General features: G+C 40.3%; 1 protein-coding gene across 2 annotated transcripts in view; it reads left to right on the top strand.

The window, feature by feature from the left end:
• The window catches only part of poln (polymerase (DNA directed) nu), an 85,692-nt gene that overhangs the window by 6,225 nt on the left and 59,652 nt on the right, over positions 1 to 19,815 (top strand). For both annotated transcript variants that reach the window (XM_085398456.1, XM_085398463.1), the window contains exons 3-17: positions 469 to 544; positions 1,938 to 2,306; positions 2,542 to 3,779; positions 5,870 to 5,988; positions 8,606 to 9,367; positions 9,767 to 9,936; positions 10,032 to 10,144; positions 10,636 to 10,772; positions 11,930 to 11,998; positions 12,082 to 12,142; positions 12,407 to 12,471; positions 16,811 to 16,894; positions 17,052 to 17,147; positions 19,039 to 19,095; positions 19,525 to 19,581. In XM_085398456.1, coding sequence (XP_085254582.1) covers positions 469 to 544; positions 1,938 to 2,306; positions 2,542 to 3,779; positions 5,870 to 5,988; positions 8,606 to 9,367; positions 9,767 to 9,936; positions 10,032 to 10,144; positions 10,636 to 10,772; positions 11,930 to 11,998; positions 12,082 to 12,142; positions 12,407 to 12,471; positions 16,811 to 16,894; positions 17,052 to 17,147; positions 19,039 to 19,095; positions 19,525 to 19,581 — 3,473 coding nt within the window. The remainder of the gene's footprint in view (positions 1 to 468; positions 545 to 1,937; positions 2,307 to 2,541; positions 3,780 to 5,869; positions 5,989 to 8,605; positions 9,368 to 9,766; positions 9,937 to 10,031; positions 10,145 to 10,635; positions 10,773 to 11,929; positions 11,999 to 12,081; positions 12,143 to 12,406; positions 12,472 to 16,810; positions 16,895 to 17,051; positions 17,148 to 19,038; positions 19,096 to 19,524; positions 19,582 to 19,815) is intronic.

The following is a 19,815-nucleotide window of genomic DNA, read 5'->3' as shown; positions in this document are numbered from 1 at the left end:
TTGGGGTCCTTAGGGACTAGTAAAGCGCTATACAAATACAGGCCATTTACCATTTATCCGAGGGAGAAAAATCAGCTGAATCTTTTGTGCTGACATTCATTTCAAGTTGGGGTTGCTTTTTATTGCTGCGGAATGACAAAATCTGGAGGTGAAGGCATAGCAGGAAAAGGTTGGGAACCACTTCATTAAAAATAATAAGAGGAGAAAAAATATAGAATTTATGTATGAATTTGAAACACAAGAAAACTCAAAGAGACTGAAGTTTTGTAAAATACAACTTCTAGGAGGGCTGTTGCAAACTATTATTATAGATATCAGTGTTTTATAAGTTGCTGCTAAGTGCAGATGTGAAAAAGAATAAAGTAGGTCCCATCTCATTTAACATTTTACTGCTCAGTTTGCCTTGCATGCAAGTTATATAATGCTGTCTGTATTTAGTTCTGTGTTCTTTTGATGTGCTTGTGGTAGTGGAGATGTATAATTGCAGCCAGAGGGAGTCTTGGGCAGACAGCAGCTGGAGTCAGGAGGAGAGATGCACATATCAGTAAGTCAGATTAATGTTCAGATATCAGCTTTATCAACACCTCAACAAAATATTAAGCTGATCCTAATGATTATTACTCATCGTTATTGTGGAATACTGTGCGAAAGTCATGAGCCGCCCCTTATAAGTGGTCCTGAGCAATAGTTCTCCAAAGTTTTTCTTTGGCTGCTTTTTCACTCATTATCAGGGCAATACTTTTACTTAACTATTTTCAGAGGAATGTCTTTTAACCTCCTAGAACCTGGCGTCCACATATGTGGACATCACATTTTGGGTTATTTAGACCAAAGTACTCAATTTTGCTCTACAAGGGCCTGATATCCACTCACGAGGACATTATACTGCTACTGTTCTATTGAAATTTTAAACGAATATCCTCATATGTGGCTCTCATTTTTCTTAGAAACAAATTAGTAAAAAAAAAAAAAAAAAAATCTGATAATTCTTTTATCAGACTGGGTCTCCCGATGAATGAGACCGGGTCTCATTCATCGGGTCCCAATCAGCCCAAATATCAAAGAAATTAAAAATGCATGCTGTGGAAGAGTTCGGGTCTTAGGATGTTAAGGCACTGACTCATTCAAGCAATATACGTCACCAAACGAACAGATGAAGCAGTGTTGTTTCTACACATAACAGACCACTTAGCAACTTAGAAAATCCATTTCCATAGACCTTAATGGATCAATGAATCCAAATGTGAAATTTTTGGTTAAATTCGTCAATATTTGTGGAGAACAACAGGAGATACAGCAGTGATTGTCTACAACCATCTGTAAGACATGATGGAGTAAAACATGATGCAGCCCTTATGGTTTGAGACTGCATTTCGGCAAGTGGTTTCGGCAATCTTATGAAAATTCGTGGAACTATGAACACAGAATAGTACCATCAGATATTGATCCACCATGTAATACCACCTGGGAAGCATCTGATTGCCAGCAGCTTCATTTTTTCAGCACGACAGTGATCTCAAACACATAAACGCTATCAGTCAGGGATTTGCCTCCCCATACACCAAACATTGACATTATTAAAGCAGTGTGGGATCATGTAAAAGCAGCCAAAAAGAGCTTTGAGTGTGCTTCAAGAAGCATGGTGATCTACTCAAGGCTACTGAAAGAAAAGACAAAAGCTTGAGAGTTAAGGATTTGATGATGAATAAAGGTGGTCATACCAAATATTGATTTTCTAAGCTCATTAGAACTATGCTGTTACCTCATATACTGTGTTGCCATGGCTGTTTGCACATAATTCAATAAATCTCTGTATTTATTTCCCATTTCTCTGGCAAAATCTAAAGAAATGATGGGTGATACAAGACTTTGACCCAGTACCCAGTACTCTGTTTAATTCAAGATAAAAGAAATTGGTTTTCCATGTTGTGGTCCAGGCCCCAGGTGTCTTCCCTTTCCACCGCTCACTATAATTCCTCCAGTGAGAGGCAGAGCTCTCAGACCTTGGCCATCTATCAGTACTCACAGACACCAGACAGCTCCCTGTCATCTCAGGCTTCCTGTTCTGCCTCCTCCTACTGGGATTTCTCTCTCCAAATGCAGACTGAAGCCTATTATCAGTACTCACAGACATATTCCCACAGAAAGTGCTCTGAACCCCCTGCTTACAAGTCCAGCCAGTCTCTGTCATTTTCTCAGCATGAGGTTCCTGAGACGCCAGCAACTTTCTGTCATGGAGACAGATATACCCTGTCCTTCCAAATACCAGAGAGGCTCTCTGAACATGAAACTACACCACGGAAAAAGTAAGAGACAAAGCAAATAAACATGCAGTTTTATTGCAGAGACTACTTATGTTTAAAGGAATCCCAAAATATATTAACACTGCTTTAGGAATTGCACTTTGATATATTAAAACTATGCAAATTCGGGTGATATTAAGAGAGACATACGTTTAGCATGTATTGACACTGTTCTGGTGCTGATGCTTGGCAGGATGGATTTTTAAAAATTGTTTGCTTATTTTCTTTTCACTTGTAGCTCAACAAAAGAAATCAGACCACCTTTCATCTTGAATATATTTCCAGACGATGAAGCTCCTGACATCATGCTTCCAACAACAGAACAATCTAATTGTCATAAAGAGGAGCCTGCTGCAGTTTGTCATCCAGTATCGTCGTGCCTTAAAATATATGAAGGGAGAGAAAGCAGGACATCAGGTGCACAGACAGAAAAGGTTGGTAAAGACAGCTGGCATATTGCCACAAAACTACAAGACACCAGAGCTCCAGGAAGTCGATTAAAATGGAAGCAGCCTCTATCTGACCCCACTGAAGCAGCCAGTGGTGGAGCAGGAGACAGAGTTGTGCTATACCAGCAGTTAGAATCTGAAACAATCAACACTGGAAGGGCACATCTACTCCCTAGTGTCTTTATTACAAGACAGGAGAACTGTTGTGATGCACATTTGCCCAAGTTGATGAGAAATATAGTTGGGAAGGAAGATGAGGTGCTGATAGCAGATACAGAACATATCACTGAGCTGGGAACCAGACAGATTTCAAACATATGCCGTGAAATTCAAAACGCAGTAAATGAAGCTGCAAGGAAAGAGAGAGAAAATCGAGATGTGAGTGCACTTCATGCAAAAGGATCTGCCTATGAAATGGAGCGAGTTGTGCCTGTGAGAACCATTGAAGACACCACAGTTAAAAGCCATTTGAACTCATTAGACATCGGAGATGATTTTGTTGACAGTGGCACTAAAAGAGAAACACGTGGGGAGAATGAAGAAAATGGTTTAGAATATATAGTCAGTGCCTCTGAAGTCAATACTGAACACTCCCTTGATACTGAGAATAAAGCAACAACAGTTGAACATGAAAATCCACAAAAGATCTCCATATCTTTAGGAAGTGGACTCCAGGATGTGAGCCACTGCTACACTGAAAAGCCTCAGAACAAGGGTCAGATTGGGACCAACACAGCAGAGAACGACCACACTCAGGAGCAGCCTGAGGCCAGGAGCGTCAGCCTCCAGGACAACAGTGCTGAAAACATAGAAAAGACAGAGGTGATGGAGGCCAAAATGGAAGCTACATTTCAGAATAAAACAATGGCAAACGCTAATCATCAGATGGCGCAGGGACAGTGTGAGACACATGATGGAAAACTTGCAGAGTTTCTCGGAATGGACACTGAAGAGGGAAAAGGGGGAGAAGACAGAGAGGCAGAGGAAGTGGCAGCTGTGGACAGTGATGTTGACAATAAATCTGCAGGTAAGTGTGTTGCTAGTGATGTTTCTGTAATATGATTATCCTGACATTGAATGGGGTTTACTTATATTGGGTTTACCACCGATTTTTACCTTCATAATGGCTAATTTGAATAGGTTAATTCAAGGTTTACGATTGTTATGCTCAAAAGAGTGGCAATCACAAGATTAGTCCAGTCAGGAACAGTAAGGCAAGGCAAGGCAAGTTTATTTGTATAGCACAATTCAACAACAAGGTGGTTCAAAGTGCTTTACAGAGACATTAGAAACAAGAACAAATAAAAAGCATGATTTAAAATTGATTAAAACAAGCAAACAAACAAACTAATTAACAAACAAACAAATAAACAAAACAGTATATAAAATCAAAACAGATAAAATCAGAACAGTAGATAAAATCAGTAGTTAAATGTAAGTTTTGAAATTTAAGCTTAAAGTGTGGATTTGGTGCTTTATTCAAATGCAGCTGAGAACAGGTGAGTCTTCAACCTGGATTTAAATAAACTGAGTGTTTCAGCTGATTTGAGGCTTTCTGGGAGTTTGTTCCAGATATAAGGAGCATAAAAGCTGAATGCAGCTTCTCCGTGTCTGGTTCTGACTCTGGGAACTGATAAAAGACTGGATCCAGATGACCTGAGGGATCTGGAAGGTTCATACTGGGTCAGGAGGTCATTGATGTATTTTGGTCCTAAACCATTCAGAGCTTTATAGGCCAGCATCAGAACTTTAAAGTCTATCCTCTGACGGACAGGCAGCCAGTGTAAGGACCTCAGAGCTGGACTGATGTGGTCCACTTTTTTGGTCTTAGTGAGGACTCGAGCAGCAGAGTTCTGAATGAGCTGTAGTTGTCTGACTGATTTTTTAGGTAGACCTGTAAAGATGCTGTTACAGTAATCAAGCCTACTAAAGATGAATGCATGGACTAGTTTTTCCAGGTCCTGTTGAGACATCAGATCTTTTATCCTTGATATATTCTTGAGGTGATAGTAAGCTGACTTTGTTATTGTCTTAATGTGTTTTTCTAAGTTAGTCAAAAGAAGAGAGATATTTCCATTTGGGTTAATATTTGTTGTACTAAATGGAGGCAGGAGGAGCAGCAACGTAAACAGAGCACAGGAGCTGGTGTGGAGATGGCTTGTAAAGTGACTTGTAGATACACAGTAACTATACAGACTAAAGCAGCTTAAATAGCATGTCCTATTTGTTACAATCGGAAGTATAACAGAGGATTAGGTGATGTCTCAGGTGGAGTTTTGGCTAGCCTGAAATAAAACTATGCTTGATTTTTATAATCACTATCAGTGACACTGTCATATCTGTTGAATATGTTTGTTTCCCCTAAAACTCACCCCAGAGAGTGTGCGTTTAGATTTTGAAGGGCCCTGAAGAGACTATAAAGTATACGTTTGTATAACATCACACAAACAATATTTGACATGTAATTAAAACGAAAGAAGTTCATTTCTCAGTTCTATAGAGTGTCTGCCGTATGATTTAACCTGGAAAAAATGAGATTAAAATAAAACTTGGGCTGTTTTAGCTATGGTTGGATTAGAAAAAGCAACTCTAGGGGGTGCTAAAGCTCGTAAAGTTGTGTCAGACATCAGTTCCAGTGGCTCTCAGCCATTTTTCTTTCTTTGATTTGGCACTGATGACATGGCAGGGCTGAAGAGACTCAGCACTGATGGGAGACTTTGTGCCTGCTCACATTACAGCTGCATGAAGGTGCTTGAGTCTCAGCTGCAGAGACAATGCCGAGTCAAGACCCATTGTACACACACACACACACACACACACACACACACACACACACACACACACACACACACACACACACACACACACACACACAGGCACAAACACTCTCGAACAAATTGGAAGTTGTGTCGTAGCAAAACGTCAGCTTGATCTTAGCTAAGATTTATAGTGTTGCCTGACCTTGTCCTATCACACACTGCTGAGGTGCCACACACACTGTGTAAGCATCCATACATGCTGCCTCAAACATGCTTACATAACAGAACTGGTTTATTGATTGAGGACTGACTTGAAAAGTGATGAACAGATGAAAAATGCTCTAACATCCTCTCCTAGGGAACTCAGAGGGAGAAAGGGCTGCTATGCCAACATTGTCCCAGGAGTGTGGGGCTAATTGGTCGTGGATTAGAGCTGCCCGTCTCAGTAGCAGCCAGCAGCAGCATGACAATGCAAAAGTAAGTTTCATAAGAGAAATGTTGCAAAATTCCAAAAACTGCTTTACATTGCAACCCTAAGTAATGCTCATAGGGCATAAATGCTGAGCTTAATTTATGCCTACTTAGCTCACATAATCAGTAAGATGGGAAGAGGACATGAAGTGTTTTGCCCATAACAAATCCGCTTTGACACTTCAGTTGGGTAGAAAGTGTACTTGCTAAGCTTTGTTGTCACTTGCAGTCTTTTACTTGTCCTTTTTCTTATACGTTTAACTGATGTGTCTTTATTTCCCCGTTTCTTCCGCTTATCTCTGCCTCTGCTTTTTTCACTGAAAAACTAAAAAGTCCTAAAATTTAAATACGTGCTTTCAGGTTAGACCAAGGCTGCTGTGTCTCTCATTTACATAGATATAAATGTAGCTAGTGTGAAATAAGAGTTTTGTCAGCAGCACTGCAGCACACAACAAGTAATGGGTCTCCACTGAGTCATAAAGACCCGACAGAGTCGTAGTCCATGATACATATTAGCTGAAAAAGGAGAGCAAACTGCAGAGAGAAAGTGCTATAAAGGGAGTAAGGGAGGTGGTTGGATGGATGCATGGAATGTGGAAGAGCTAATGAGAAGGATGCAGCAGGAGAAGGAGAGAAAAAGAGTGCAGGACTTTACTGTATTGCTACAATCAGCAGCAGACACAGCAGTCCATTCTCCCTCTCTCTTTTCACTCTCTCCATATGCATCAGTACTGGGCTATGGGCCACGGTCTGCCTGGGTTTTCTATCTATATCCTGTAGCACAGCACCCATGAGGGGGGTTCATGACTTTGTCAGCAGGAAAACGGGTTGTGTTTACAGGGAAATGAATGAAGTCTCTCCTCAGGGAGCTGAATCACAGGAATTCCTACCTCCCGGGTCGACAGCCAACAACCTGCAGAATTATGCACATAAATACAGTCACATATCATCTCTGAAAATCCTCAGAAATACCCATCTCTCTATCGCTTGTCAAGACTTCAAAGAACATTTGCACACCTGGTGCTTTTGGATAAAAAGAAAGGAGTTAAAGATATGAATAATATACATTTTTTAAAGATGCCATTAAAGTTACAGGGAGGGGAGATTGTACTTGTGGTAGATGGGACTTGGGGATCATAACAGTTTTGATGTTATGATCATTTGTACTGATATATTGAGTTCAGCGTATTCACATTGTAGTTTTTTGCATTGAACTTTATAGATGTAGTTTTCAGGAATAGTTCTCGAGGCTTCTTGAAGGACATTCAAACCTCAGCATCTTTGGATGTTCTGGATGTTGGATGTTCTCAAGATGATCCCACACTGCTTCAGTAACGTTGAGGTCCAGGCTCTGGGGAAGCCAATGACTGAGCGTGTTCCGTAAATGTCAAAGTTGGGTTTGTCACTCCATAAGACCTTAGATTTTCACTATTTTCAGTCCAGTTCTTGTATACTTTGACAGACCACAAACTCTTCTCCCTGTTTTTGTTCTTTAAGAACATCTTTTTGGCAGTTGCTCTTCCACTGAGGCCATTTCTGATGCGGCTTCAGTGACCAGTAGATGGATCAGCTGAAGGATCTCTCAGCTTCTGTGGCAGGTCTTTGCATGTCAGTATATGCCAAGTTTCCCAGCTTTTTATTATCTTGTTGGTGAAAAAAATACTATTTTTAAAAGCATTTTTCATCAGTTCCAGTGAAAAAATTGAACAAATACCTCTTTGTGACAGGCTGCAAATATCAAAAAGAGCCTAAAGATGCAGTTTCATTCTAATTTGTCCATCATGTGTAGACAAAGCTGACTCTTTATGCTTAAATTAATGATACTTGGCTTAATACACAAATAAAGAAACTTGGTCAGTTACAAGGACTAGGCTGAAAATATGTGAAAAAGCAGCCAAAGAAAAACTTTGGGAGACCTTCAGAAAGCCTGGAGAACTATTGCTCAAGACCTCTTTAAAAAGTTACAAGAAAGTCTGGCTCCTTGGAAGGAAAATTTAAAGAAATGAAGAGTGACACAAGTTTTGCACGGCACTATTTAAATATAGACGATAAATACTGTATATTTATTATATGTATGCTGCATGCAATTCAGCTCTGGTACATTAAACCCTTTTTAATGTAACTATTTATAGTCAAACAATCATCGTCATTCAGCCAAAGAAGCAAAGTAGAGCTGCTATTATTGTGTGTCTGTGTGTGTGTCTGCTTTTTTGACCCTGTCCCAGCTTCAGGCAGGTTTGTCAGACAGTATCGCGGCTGTGTTTCTGTCTGGGACACAGTGCTCAGGGCTGACTTTCACATCCTTCTTTCTTTGGCTTCTCTCCTCTTACCCGTTTACTTTTCAGGCCTTCTTTTTTATGCTCTCTCTCACAAACTGTGTGATCCTGCTACGTCAAAGCGCGAATGGGAATAATTAAATTACGTTTCTATTCTAAGTGCTAAAACAAATCATGTCCAACTAGAAGTTTTTATTTCATTCACTTCAGTCCTCTAAGTAGTGAAGTATTGATGTTCTGTGTAACAAAACCTGCAGGGACAGCGGGAGTCTATTTCAAGTGCCTGCTTCTTTTTTTCTGTGTCCTTTGTCGCTCTCTGCACATTATTCACCTTTTTTGTTGCTTAGACCACTAATGGAAGCACCAGAGGGAGTAGCTCGAGCTTGGTACTGGCCCCAACAATCACTGTTGCGCCTGGACAAATCCTCTTCTCAGTGCAGGAATTGACTTCAACTGTTGTAGCACCGAAGAAAGAAAATCGAAAACTAAAAAATTCTCCAAGTCATCCTTGCATGAAACTTTCCTTCCCCCTAAAGAGGAAACGTGAAGCATGTCAGCACGAAAACACTGACCCTCCTGCCAAAATCAGCCTAAGCAGACGCCCTCCAAAATGGGAGCCTCCTCCACAAGAGAAACCAAGGGAAGGAAGAGTTAGGGAGTCAAAGAGTGCCAGAGAACCACAGGGGAAAGCAAGTCCTTCACATGAAACAAGAGCAGCGTCTGGGGCGTGTACACATCTAGATGCCTCAAACCCAACTCAGCAAAACAGGCAGAATAAAATGGAAAAACTATCAAGGGAATTACCAGGGAAGGCTTCCATTCACCCCCCACTTTCCAAACCATGCAAACCCAAGCAAGCTTCATGTGAAACCAACCCCACCACAAGTGGGCCCAAAGGTTTCCAAAAACTAGTTAGGAACAGTGAGCCGCCGACCCAATCCAAAGCTGGCTGTCTGGCTGCAAGCTTGACATGTGACCCTAGAGTAAAGTACTCTGGAAAACTTAAACCAGATGAGAAGGTGCAGATGCTTGAGATCGCTGGGCAGGCTAAGGTGTTGGTGCTAACAATGGTGTACCAAGATGGAAGCACTCAGTTAGACGCAGAACAGGTAAGGACGCAAAATGTTTATGATCTACGCAGTCATTAGTATGAAATAACATAAATACGTTAAGATAAATTAGGATTTGTGAACTTGAGACACATTATTTCATTGCGGGTAACTTTTATTATCTTATAGATCAGGTCCTTAATGCTGATTGGCTAAAGTCTTCAAGCTCACTTCTGCATTCTCATGCACCAAACCTCAGATTGCTGAAGGTTGCATTAATTAAGAAAACCAAAACTGCATCAGTCAGCTAACGTTTACATCTTTAGCGGCTCAGAAAACTGGCTGAAGCTTGCCCTGTGCCTTTCATCACTGTGTAAACTGTATACTCTTGTTGTTTGCTTCATCATTAACTTGCAGCCCCTGTGCTCTTGTAATTCTGCTTTTTGTTCCCTGATATAGAAGCTCACTCCACCAGCGTGTGGCCTCCTCATACTAATGAAGAACGAACTGGACTGCAGCACGCCGGAGGGTGCGCTCGGCCCAAACGACACTCTGGTCTACTTAAAACTAGAACACACACCTGCATGGGCCCAACAACAAGTCCATCAGAGCCAGCAGCTCTTTACTAGGTCTGTGCTTCTATATATGTGTGTCTAATCGAGATCCACATTCGCAAGTGTTTGATACTAAAGCAGGAGTACTTAAAGGTGTGTGTGTCCCACAGAGATATGCTGCTACAGGTGCTATCGAGATGTCAACTGGTGGTGTGCTATAAATCCAAGGATTTGCTACGTACAGTTCTGCAGTTTTACAGACGAGACCTCAGCTGGAAACAAGGCACGACACAAAAATAAAAACAGTTTCCCTAAAGACCTTCACGCATGTACACCTGCTTCTAGCTGTTTATGCACAACACTGCTTTGCAAATTCATTGTCAACATCCACATTTATCAAAGACTTAAGTAATGCCCCTATCTGTTTCTTTATTCCACGTAGTCTAGTGTCAGTAAACCATCCAAGCCACAAACAGCTGGTAGAAAATTAGAGCTTTATTCAACAAACATAGTAAAAACACATTATGGAAGCAAGGCAGCGTGGCGCTGTTGGAAAATGTTTCCATTAAAGAGCAGGAGTCATGAAAAACATACACTGGACACTTAGATGCTTGCACACGACTCCTACAGCAAACATATTTGGTCATATACAATGTGAACACATCCCATATTTTATTGGTGTGACTTTATACAGTATTCATATGCCAGTCCCTGATCAGTGTGGAGGAAACCAAATGCTGCTCATTATCATGATGAGCTTTTCTCCCTATGCAGTGGCAGGCTGTCATATCCAGGACCCACAGGTGTCAGGGTGGCTGCTGGATCCCACAGACCCGTCCTCCTGCTATCAGGAGCTTCTCCATAAATACTGCAAAAGACCCCACACATTACCCGCCCTGGGTGCCCAGAAAGTAAGCTTAAGTCTAAATTGGCATTTGTTACACTTGACTGCTAAGTAATGTTTCTATAGGACAAATTCTTAGAGCTGGAAGTCTTGTAAGCAGCGTTTTTGGGACTACAGCATCTAATTATTGAAAAATTTAAGGTCCACTGGAGTGCTGCAAACCTGCTTGGATCTGGACTGAAGAAAATCCACACGCCCTATATTTATGAAGAAAGTTTGAATAGTAGAAAATAAAAACAAGGACTTTAAAACAGATCTGTGTACAACTTTTATGAAACATGAAATGAGAAACATGAACAAGCTAAAATGAGCCTGAGAGAAACTCCTTTGGACATATTCAACAAAAGCAGTTTTCTGGTAAGCTCTCTGCTCAGTGAAGAAGATATGAAGGGGGCTGAGTTATATTATGGGGCTGTTTTACTGGATGGGGTGCATTAACTCATTAAAGGTGTTATACAGTGATGCTATTGCAATCCTGGCTCCTTTTACAGTATAATAACCCACCACGTACATCTTAAACTGTAACATCAGTTTGTTCTGAGGCTGCTCGCTGTGTGTGCTGATCAATCTGAAGAGAAGAATCTGACTGTAGTACAGCACCTGTGTGTGTGTGTAACATAGAATAGGTCAATTCAGGACTCTGTGCGGACGTCCACGTGTCTGTCAGTTTTTTGTAACTCCATCTCGCAAGCAGACAAATCATGTTGAAAAGGGACATTAAGAATGAGTACGACGAGGGCACCTGCAAACAATTATAATCCTGTTCCTATCAAACTGAACAAAACTGCAGACTTCTGGCTATGGATTGTGGAAGGCTGATTAAGAGCCACAAAAGTGTGCGATTGCAGTGATTGCCTCAAGACGTTTGTGCCACGAAATGTCAGGTCTCGATATTTTTGCCCATTTCATTTTCACGTGAAAATTAAAAGGTCTGTTTTGTTAAATGTCGAATAGAAAAGAAGGTGATGCTAGTTATACTTTGACACCAAAGGATTTCAGCAGACAGTTGATGTTTTCATGTTTTTGGTGTTGTTTTTTTAACTGAAAAGATACTAATTTTAACTATAGAAGAAACCATGACTCACGAAGTACTTCTACACAACAAACCTGAATCATGTTCCTCCTCCCTTTTCTTTTTTCTCTCTTTGTTTGTGTCTCTCTCAGGTTTCTCAGATTATCTCAGGTCTCTGTTGGCTCTACAGGCTTAATATGAAGCTATGCTCTGAGCTACATGTAGGTAAATGCTCACATACAAACATGCACACACACACACACACACACCAACAGATTACCTAACTGATAATTTGTGTGTCCAGAGCCAAGGGCTGTGGCAGCTCTACTCAGATATGGAGCTGAACATGATCCCTGTTCTGGCAGGTGAGCACTGCTTTACTTTTTTCCCTCCAGACACTCAGAATTGTTTTAAAATACAACGAAATCTTCTCACAGATTCTTCACCCCACACCCTGTGAGATTTATTGTGAAAAATATCCCTGAATAAACAGAGTAAAAGCATGTAATACTGGATGACAATTAATTTTTTTATTGGGCTCTTCCAGTTTTCTATATCCACAATAAAAATCTGTCAGCTGTTGAAAGATTTGCTGTTAATGAATCAATAAATTCTTTTTCTTGTTTCAGCCATGGAGAGCCACCGCATCCATGTTGATAAGGAGGCACTAAAGAGAACTTCAGACTTGCTGGGGGTAAGATGGCAAAAAAACTCTGTGGTAAACTGAATGGTTTGACTGGTAGATCTTAAACTTTCACAGTCAGAGTTATTAATAAATAAGAAAAAGATTTCTAGAAGAAAAATAACTACTGCCAGGAGTTATTGGCCTTTGCAGTAAATGTTAATCCCCAACCAGAATACACTGATGAATCAAGATCAGTGCAAATATTTGTAAAAAGTGTGTGTTTGCATGCTGTGTTTTAAACAATTCAACCATTATTTCTGTGAGTTTGTGAAATAAGTTACAGACTAATGCAAAACTGGACATCCAACAAAACCCATTGGGCCAATGCATTAGTTAACATTCATGATATATACTGTAGATATTCTGGTTTCTTTCTTATGTTTAAAGGCTGTTGTGTGGTCATACCAAATACGATACTGTATGAAAGGCTTGAAAGTCACCCCTTATATCTTTATGTTTTGCTTCCAAGGAGCCAGCCTGTCCGCTCATTTTTAAAGTGCTGTTGAGCAATAATACTGCAGGCTTTCTGAAGGTCTTTCAATTTTTTTAAAGTAGCTTTTTCACTCATTTTCAGTCAATTTTGTTTTCTTTAACCTGTTAAATCGTTCAAGCACAAAAGGACACCTAACTCAAGGGATGAACTAGTGTTGTGCCCATACAGAAAAGATAATTTAGCAAAGACCCAGTTTTAAATGTTTTCTTTAGGCATTTTGCTGATCTTCAAAGAGCTATTAGCTGAAAATTTGGAATATCTCAGCATGGTGTGCAGCGCCTCAAAAGACGTGTCAGGCCTAAAATGCTATCTACTTCAGACGAACAGTATGTGAAAGTTATGTTGTTAAGAAATAGGAAAAATCCAACAAAAACCTGACATAGGAACCTCGGGTCCTTCAGTTGATCCATCTACTGGAAGGGAACTCATAAGAAAAGGCTGAGGTATGTCAAATTACACAAGAGCTGAAAATCAATGGTAATCTAAATTGTCATTTTTTGGTTCATTTTATCCTCCATATTTATGAAAGAAGTCAGGAGTGAGGTACAAAAGTGAGCGTCTACAGACATCAGTGTGAACATTAAATAAATCTCTGCAACTTTTTCCTATTTTCCTAACAAAATATAAATAAATAAGTTCAAGACTTTCACACAGTATTTTAATACAGGCCAAGCTTAGTGTCTGGTTGACTGGGTCAGCTTGGATTTGTCCTGAGTCACTCTGAGTTGATTGTATTTTAGTCTGGCTGCTAAAGCATAGAGCTGTTGATTGATGCTGTATCAGCAGCGATGACAGTAGCAGGATATGAGAAACAGGACAGACCTCAGGGAAAAAAAAGAAAAAACAAACAAAAAACATAAGACAAACAGAAAAATGGTATCTCATTTCCTTCTTCTGAGCAGATTTCATGAAGTGTGGGGTGGATGTCCTCTGGGGGCCTGTCCTGTTTACACAAAGAGTAAAAAACAGTTCTGGAGATGAAATTTGAGAACTGTCACGGATGCACAAAGATGTAGATGCAGATGGCATGGACAAACACACGCACAAAGAATACACAACATAGTCAGTTTAGTTTCAACTCACAAGTCTTGCAAACAGCAGCAGGGTTGTTGTTGTGGAGGCAGTCTTGATAGCTCTCTGTGTTACTATAAATAGGACGGCTAGTCTGTCTCTTTCCTTTAAGAGGCTGTGCTGCAGGAAGAACGCCTCTGCAGAGACACGCACACACACGCGCTGAGGCACTCAAGTTTTTGAGGCTGTGGCAGAGTTGTGTGTAAATACATTTGTGTGCCTTTTTATGAAATGTCTGCGTGTGCTGTCATGTGTGTCCAGACTCTGTTGTGCTGGATGTTGTTTTTATCTGAGCTGTCAAGTTCACCTGTTGAAAGACCAACCAGAAAATCCCTCCTGTCTATCAGGCTTCATCTTTCAAAACATACTCACCTGCTCTTTTGTCTCAAATTGTGTTTGAGAACAGCTCAAGAGATCGCAGTGAAAAAACTGTATACACTGTCCACGGTCCTGAAGTTGTAACCATTTAAATTTAAGTGTAATAAAACTTCAATCCAAGGCCGGAGTATTATCAGGATGCTCTCCTTACAAATACTGACAGTACCAAGATCCAGTTTTTGCCGTTGCAGCGTGTTTGTAAATCTGACCTTAAGACAGCTATGCATGAACAAATGTCTGCAAACCTCAATGAACTGAAGCAACACTGTAAAGAAGAGTGGGACAAAATTCCTCCACGATGATGTGACAAAACTGATGAAGCAATACAGAAAGTGATTACTGTAAGTTATTGCTGTTAAAGGTGGTTCTACAAACTACTGAATCATGGCATTCATTTAGTTTTTCACAGGACTGTGTGAAGGTCAGCAGTTCTTTTGTGCCTGACATTGTCCTTTATTTTCAGAAGGGCCTCGTCTGACGGCACATTCCTCTCAGCAAAGGGACTGATTTGTCTCCAGATTGATATAAAACGAAAGTATGCCATTTCACAGTTAGGTTTAATATCCATTTTCCCAATATTTTCTTTTTAACAATTCTTTTTATATAAAACAACAAAAAAATTTTCTTTTTTAACACAATTGTAGCATTTCTTTAAAAAAAAATCTCCCAAAAAACCAAAATCAAAATTAATCTGTGCGCTGATTATTGTTCTTCTCCACTCTACATATGTTTAAAAAGTCCCTTAAGCTTTCTTCCACCTTGATTTAGATGCCATCTATTTCTTCATTTCCATCAAAAAAGTCCACGTCTTGATCCACATGGTGTGAAGTGCAATAAAATATTGCCCTACAGAGCCCTGTGCCTTCTGTATGTGTGCCTTTGTGTGTCAAGCAAAGTACTAAGGGGCTCCCATCCAATATTGATGAGGCAGTCTGGTGCCTGCTCTGGGCAAGAGAAAAGTGCATATTTTGGACTTTAGGTACATGTCTGACAGCTCACCCCAATTTTTCTCCTTTCATTTTCTTTCTGTCCCTTCGTGTTAGTCTCTCGCCACACTGCTGTCCTTGATTTTGTGCCACAGTTGTTCCACTTCCCCCTACCTTTTTGTCAAGTCATGTCTCTGAACTCTCCTTCTTGTTCCAAATGCAATTTTGTGTTAAACATGTTCTCACCAGTTCATGAATAACCAGTGTTACTTCTCACATTTTCCCCCATGTACCCACACCAGTGTTTACTTCCCAGTTCAACTTTCTTTCAACTCTTCCAATTACCCATTTTTTTGTCCCATATTCCCAAATCCGTCACTCTGCTGCTCTTTCAGACTGTTGTCTCTCATTTCATCAACACATTTACCCCGATACACTCCGCCTCGTTTCCTCTCGTCTCCGTTTCTCTAACCTCATTCCCTGGTTTGTCTGTCAAGTGCTTTGTTCAGACTTGCAGTGAGCTGTGATGAGGGTGTCGTCCCCTTCATTAAAAAAACAGCTCAAAATCTTCACATTTAGCTTAAATATTGTATAAGAATGAATTTCACGCCTTTATGTCCTCATTTAAAACTTTCACGTTTATTTTTTATCACAATCGCGTTCTTCTCGGGATTCATCCTCTTTGCATCTTCAAGTTATTTAATAGTGCTTCTATCTTTCAGTCCTCTCTTCTGTCTCTCCATTTTTTCTATGCCAAGTCACTTGTTTGCCCCATTTCTGTAGCGTAGTTTCTGTTTTTCCCCCTCCTCTCTTTTTTGTGCCATTTGTTTTCCATCATTTCCTCTTTCTATGTTTCTTATGTTGCCCTGGCTTTCCTGCGGCAAGGGTTTTTTCTAAAACAGGGGTGGGGAAATCCAGGCCTCAAGGGCCAGGGTCCTGCAGGTTTTAGGCATCACATGTGTTTCCCATGGGACGGAAAGGTGTAGGAAGAAGGTCACCTAGTAAGATACAGAGTGTAATAAATGACTTCCTGTTTCACATATACAGTCATGTCAAAAAGAAACTAAGTAACCCTCTAAGATTTAGTCATTTGTAAAACCATCTTTAGCAGCAATAACTTGAAGTAACCACTCATTATGTCAGCACGGGGCCATCACAGCACTTTGATTCTTTTCTTTTTCAGCCATTCTGTTGTAGTTTTGCTGCTGTGCTTGAGATCATTCTCCTGTTATCTGTCACACATATAGCCTCACGTTTGACTCTAGAATATTTGGTATACAGAGGAGTTCATGGTGAACTCAGTGACTGCCCCTCCACCACCGTGCATGACAGTTGGTTTTCACCAAGCGTGGTGTTCAAACATCTCCGCTTTGTTTTTGTCTATCCAAAGTATGTTGTTCTAGAGGTCTGTGAACTTTGCTGACCTGATCCGTGCTGCCACGTTCTGCTGTGATTTTGTCTGTCTTTCCAACTCTGTCAGACTAAACTGAAGCAACTGGAGCAGGAAGCACACCGAGCAGCTGGACAAATATTTCTGTTGACCAGCAACACTCAGCTACGAACAGTACGTACCTTCATGTGTACATCTGGATACTGTGTGCAGTATATGGCTTTTCTGTGTCTGTGTGTGTGTATACCGTGCATATGCAAACGTTTGTATTCTTCTACGCTTTGCGTCTGCTTCATGTTTTGTGGATGTTGTGGATTTACAATGTTTGTAGATTCTGTTTGAGAAGCTGCGTCTTCATGAGCGCTGCGAAAACAAGAAGCTTCCCAAGACCATCGGCAAACAGCAGCAGTCAACATCCGAAGCTGCAGTATGACACACACGTGTATAGACACAGACAGATATTTCAGTTTGACCCTCAGTTCTCTGTGAATCCAAAAATGTCTTTAGATTAGAGACAAAGATTTATTTTTTTCATGTTTAGATGTTTCCCCTCAAACTTCAGTGCACAGTCACTGTTCTTAGTCACGTCTCTATCTCTGTACAAATATACATGAGCTGCTGCTTGGACAGATTTTATGTCCACCTTTGTACTAGCAGTCAATCACAGCTGACGACCGAATCGCGGAATAGTTTCATTGGCTAAAGCGTCGTAAGCAGCGAGCCTCCTGATTATTAGCCCGACTTTTGTTGCATGTCAGTCTTTGGTTCATTTTACCCACATTTTCTGCCTATTTGAGCTTTTGCTATCTTTTAAATAGTTTTATATGTAACAGCCCTCTTATAAAATTCATCTGTTCCCAGCTTTTAGGGCTTTAATACGTGTACCTCCTTCTTGTATGACTTTAGAATTAAAAAGAAGGTGATATATACATTATGTCATTAAAAGCTCCTTAGTTATATATAGTAGCCCTAATCTGGCCTCCTGGTGGTAGTGTGCTAACTTAATGGTGAAAATGATGTAACCCTCCCAGGAGAGAAAGTCTAATGGATTGAATGTAGACTGTTAAGGAGCAGAAGATTGACAAGCACTCAGGTCTGACCAACTTGGTATGTGGCAAAACCACTTAACTCTAAAATTTGTATATCAAATCATGAAAACAAGAAATTGTGCTCTTAAATCAAAGGACCTAACTCTTGAATACCCACCAAGAAAACTGTACTATAATACAGTGCGTGCCCAAACATATTCATAGCAGTGAATAGAGAAAAACATCTGAAATTACCACCAATAAAGATCAATGTGGACAATTTTATAGTAATTATTATTATTTGTTAATCACAATTATTTGTTAATTTTAGTGAAAAAACATTTATATTGCACTTTGATGTAAATATAACACTGCATTCCTGCTATTGTATTCATGTTTGCATCAAAATAAAATTGTTCCTTCTTGTTCACATGCAATCATCTTTTTGAAGAAAAATCGAAATTTAAGCAATGTCATGATTTTACACTTTTCATACCCAGAGAACAGACAGCTGTCTTGTAAAGATTTATTTACAAGTGTGATAAAAGCAGCGATAGACTGTGGAAGAATGGACTACTGATTTAGAGAGTTGCAGCAACTGAAAAGGTTTGAAAAGGCTGAGGCATTACTGGAGAGTGCAGAGAGGCTGAGCTCGGGAGCAGGTCGGAGGCCCGGGGTGAGCAGCTGGGTATCAGTGGAGAGTGGGCAGACAGGCTAGTCACAGATAAGACTGAGAAATCCACTGGCAGTATTTGGGTGTGTGGGTGACAGAAGCTTCGGTCAAGGGAACACTGGCTGACTTTCCAAAAACAGGCAACATGCTTCAGGCAGGGAAACTGGGAGAAAAACAAAGACACAGGGTTAGAGGCAGGAACAGAGAAACAAACACTAGACTGAGTGAGCCAAGATACCACAATTGTGGACATAATGAACTGGCACATAACAACAGCCAGACCCTGTCCTTAAAAAACACAGCCACAATAAAGGGATTTACAAGAGGTGTGGAAGCAAGCTCGTGTAGGGCAGCACAGACCAGCTGAAGTCTGCATCTGAAATAACAAAGCACAGAGGAACCTGCCCCAACCCTAACAAAACTTAGCACAAAATAATATGACTACTTATACACTGTACTGCATTCCTGTTAATTAAAACCGCTTTACAGAAAATTTTGTTCATGTGCATGTCCTAGAAGCAAAATATAAAGACTTTCAATCGATTTTCTTTTGTACCTGACACGAAAGGCACAAAAATGCAGCTTTTCAGTCTTTGTCTCCTTTCTTTTTGTTGCAGTTGTTGCAGCTTCAGGACCTGCACCCTCTGCCAAAAATAATCCTGGACTACAGGCAGGTCTGGCATGTTCATTATTATTATGAATCATCATTATTATGAAAAATGAATGAATGGGAAATTCACTTCTTGAGCAGGAGCCCCTAAAAAACTAGGCGGTCACTGTTGAGCTCTGTAGAAATCAGTTTAATTTTTGTCAGTCAGAAAGGATTATCCAGGTTATGTTCATTGGCCAAAATCACAAATCATTATATGATCATTATATAATGATTATACAGTTCCACTACCAGATGAGACAAGTGGGACTTCTCTAACCAATGGGTGTGTTGTTTTGACCTTATCTGTCTTTTATACTATGATGTTTTCTTCCCAAGTTATTAAATCTGTTCTTTTTAAGATGATCATTGTTTAGCTTTACCTTTTGGGGGTTACATAAGGTATAGAGATAAAGTGTTTTATTGTAACAAATAATTGCATTGTTGTTCACAGGTTCGCAAAATCAAATCTACTTTTATTGATGGGATTTTGTCGTGCATGATGAGCAAGGTGAGTCAACTCTGTTTATACACTATTTTGCTAAAAGTATTCAGTCACATCCAAATCATTGAATTCAGGTGTTCCAATCACGTCCGTGGCCACAGGTGTATACAGTCAAGCACCCAGGCGTGCAGACTGCTTCTGCAAACATTTGTGAAACAATGTTTGTTCCTAGGAGCTCAGTGAATTCCTAAGTGATATGATGCCACCTGTGCAACTCCAGGCCTGAAATTTCCTAGCTAC

This window comes from Rhamphochromis longiceps, linkage group LG3, assembly GCF_057381845.1.
Source record: "Rhamphochromis longiceps isolate RC_006_pf linkage group LG3, R_longiceps_female_GT1.1, whole genome shotgun sequence".
NCBI classification, from domain to species: domain Eukaryota; kingdom Metazoa; phylum Chordata; class Actinopteri; order Cichliformes; family Cichlidae; genus Rhamphochromis; species Rhamphochromis longiceps.
Note: the sequence above shows the minus strand (reverse complement) of the source record. Positions and strands in the feature narration are given on the sequence as shown.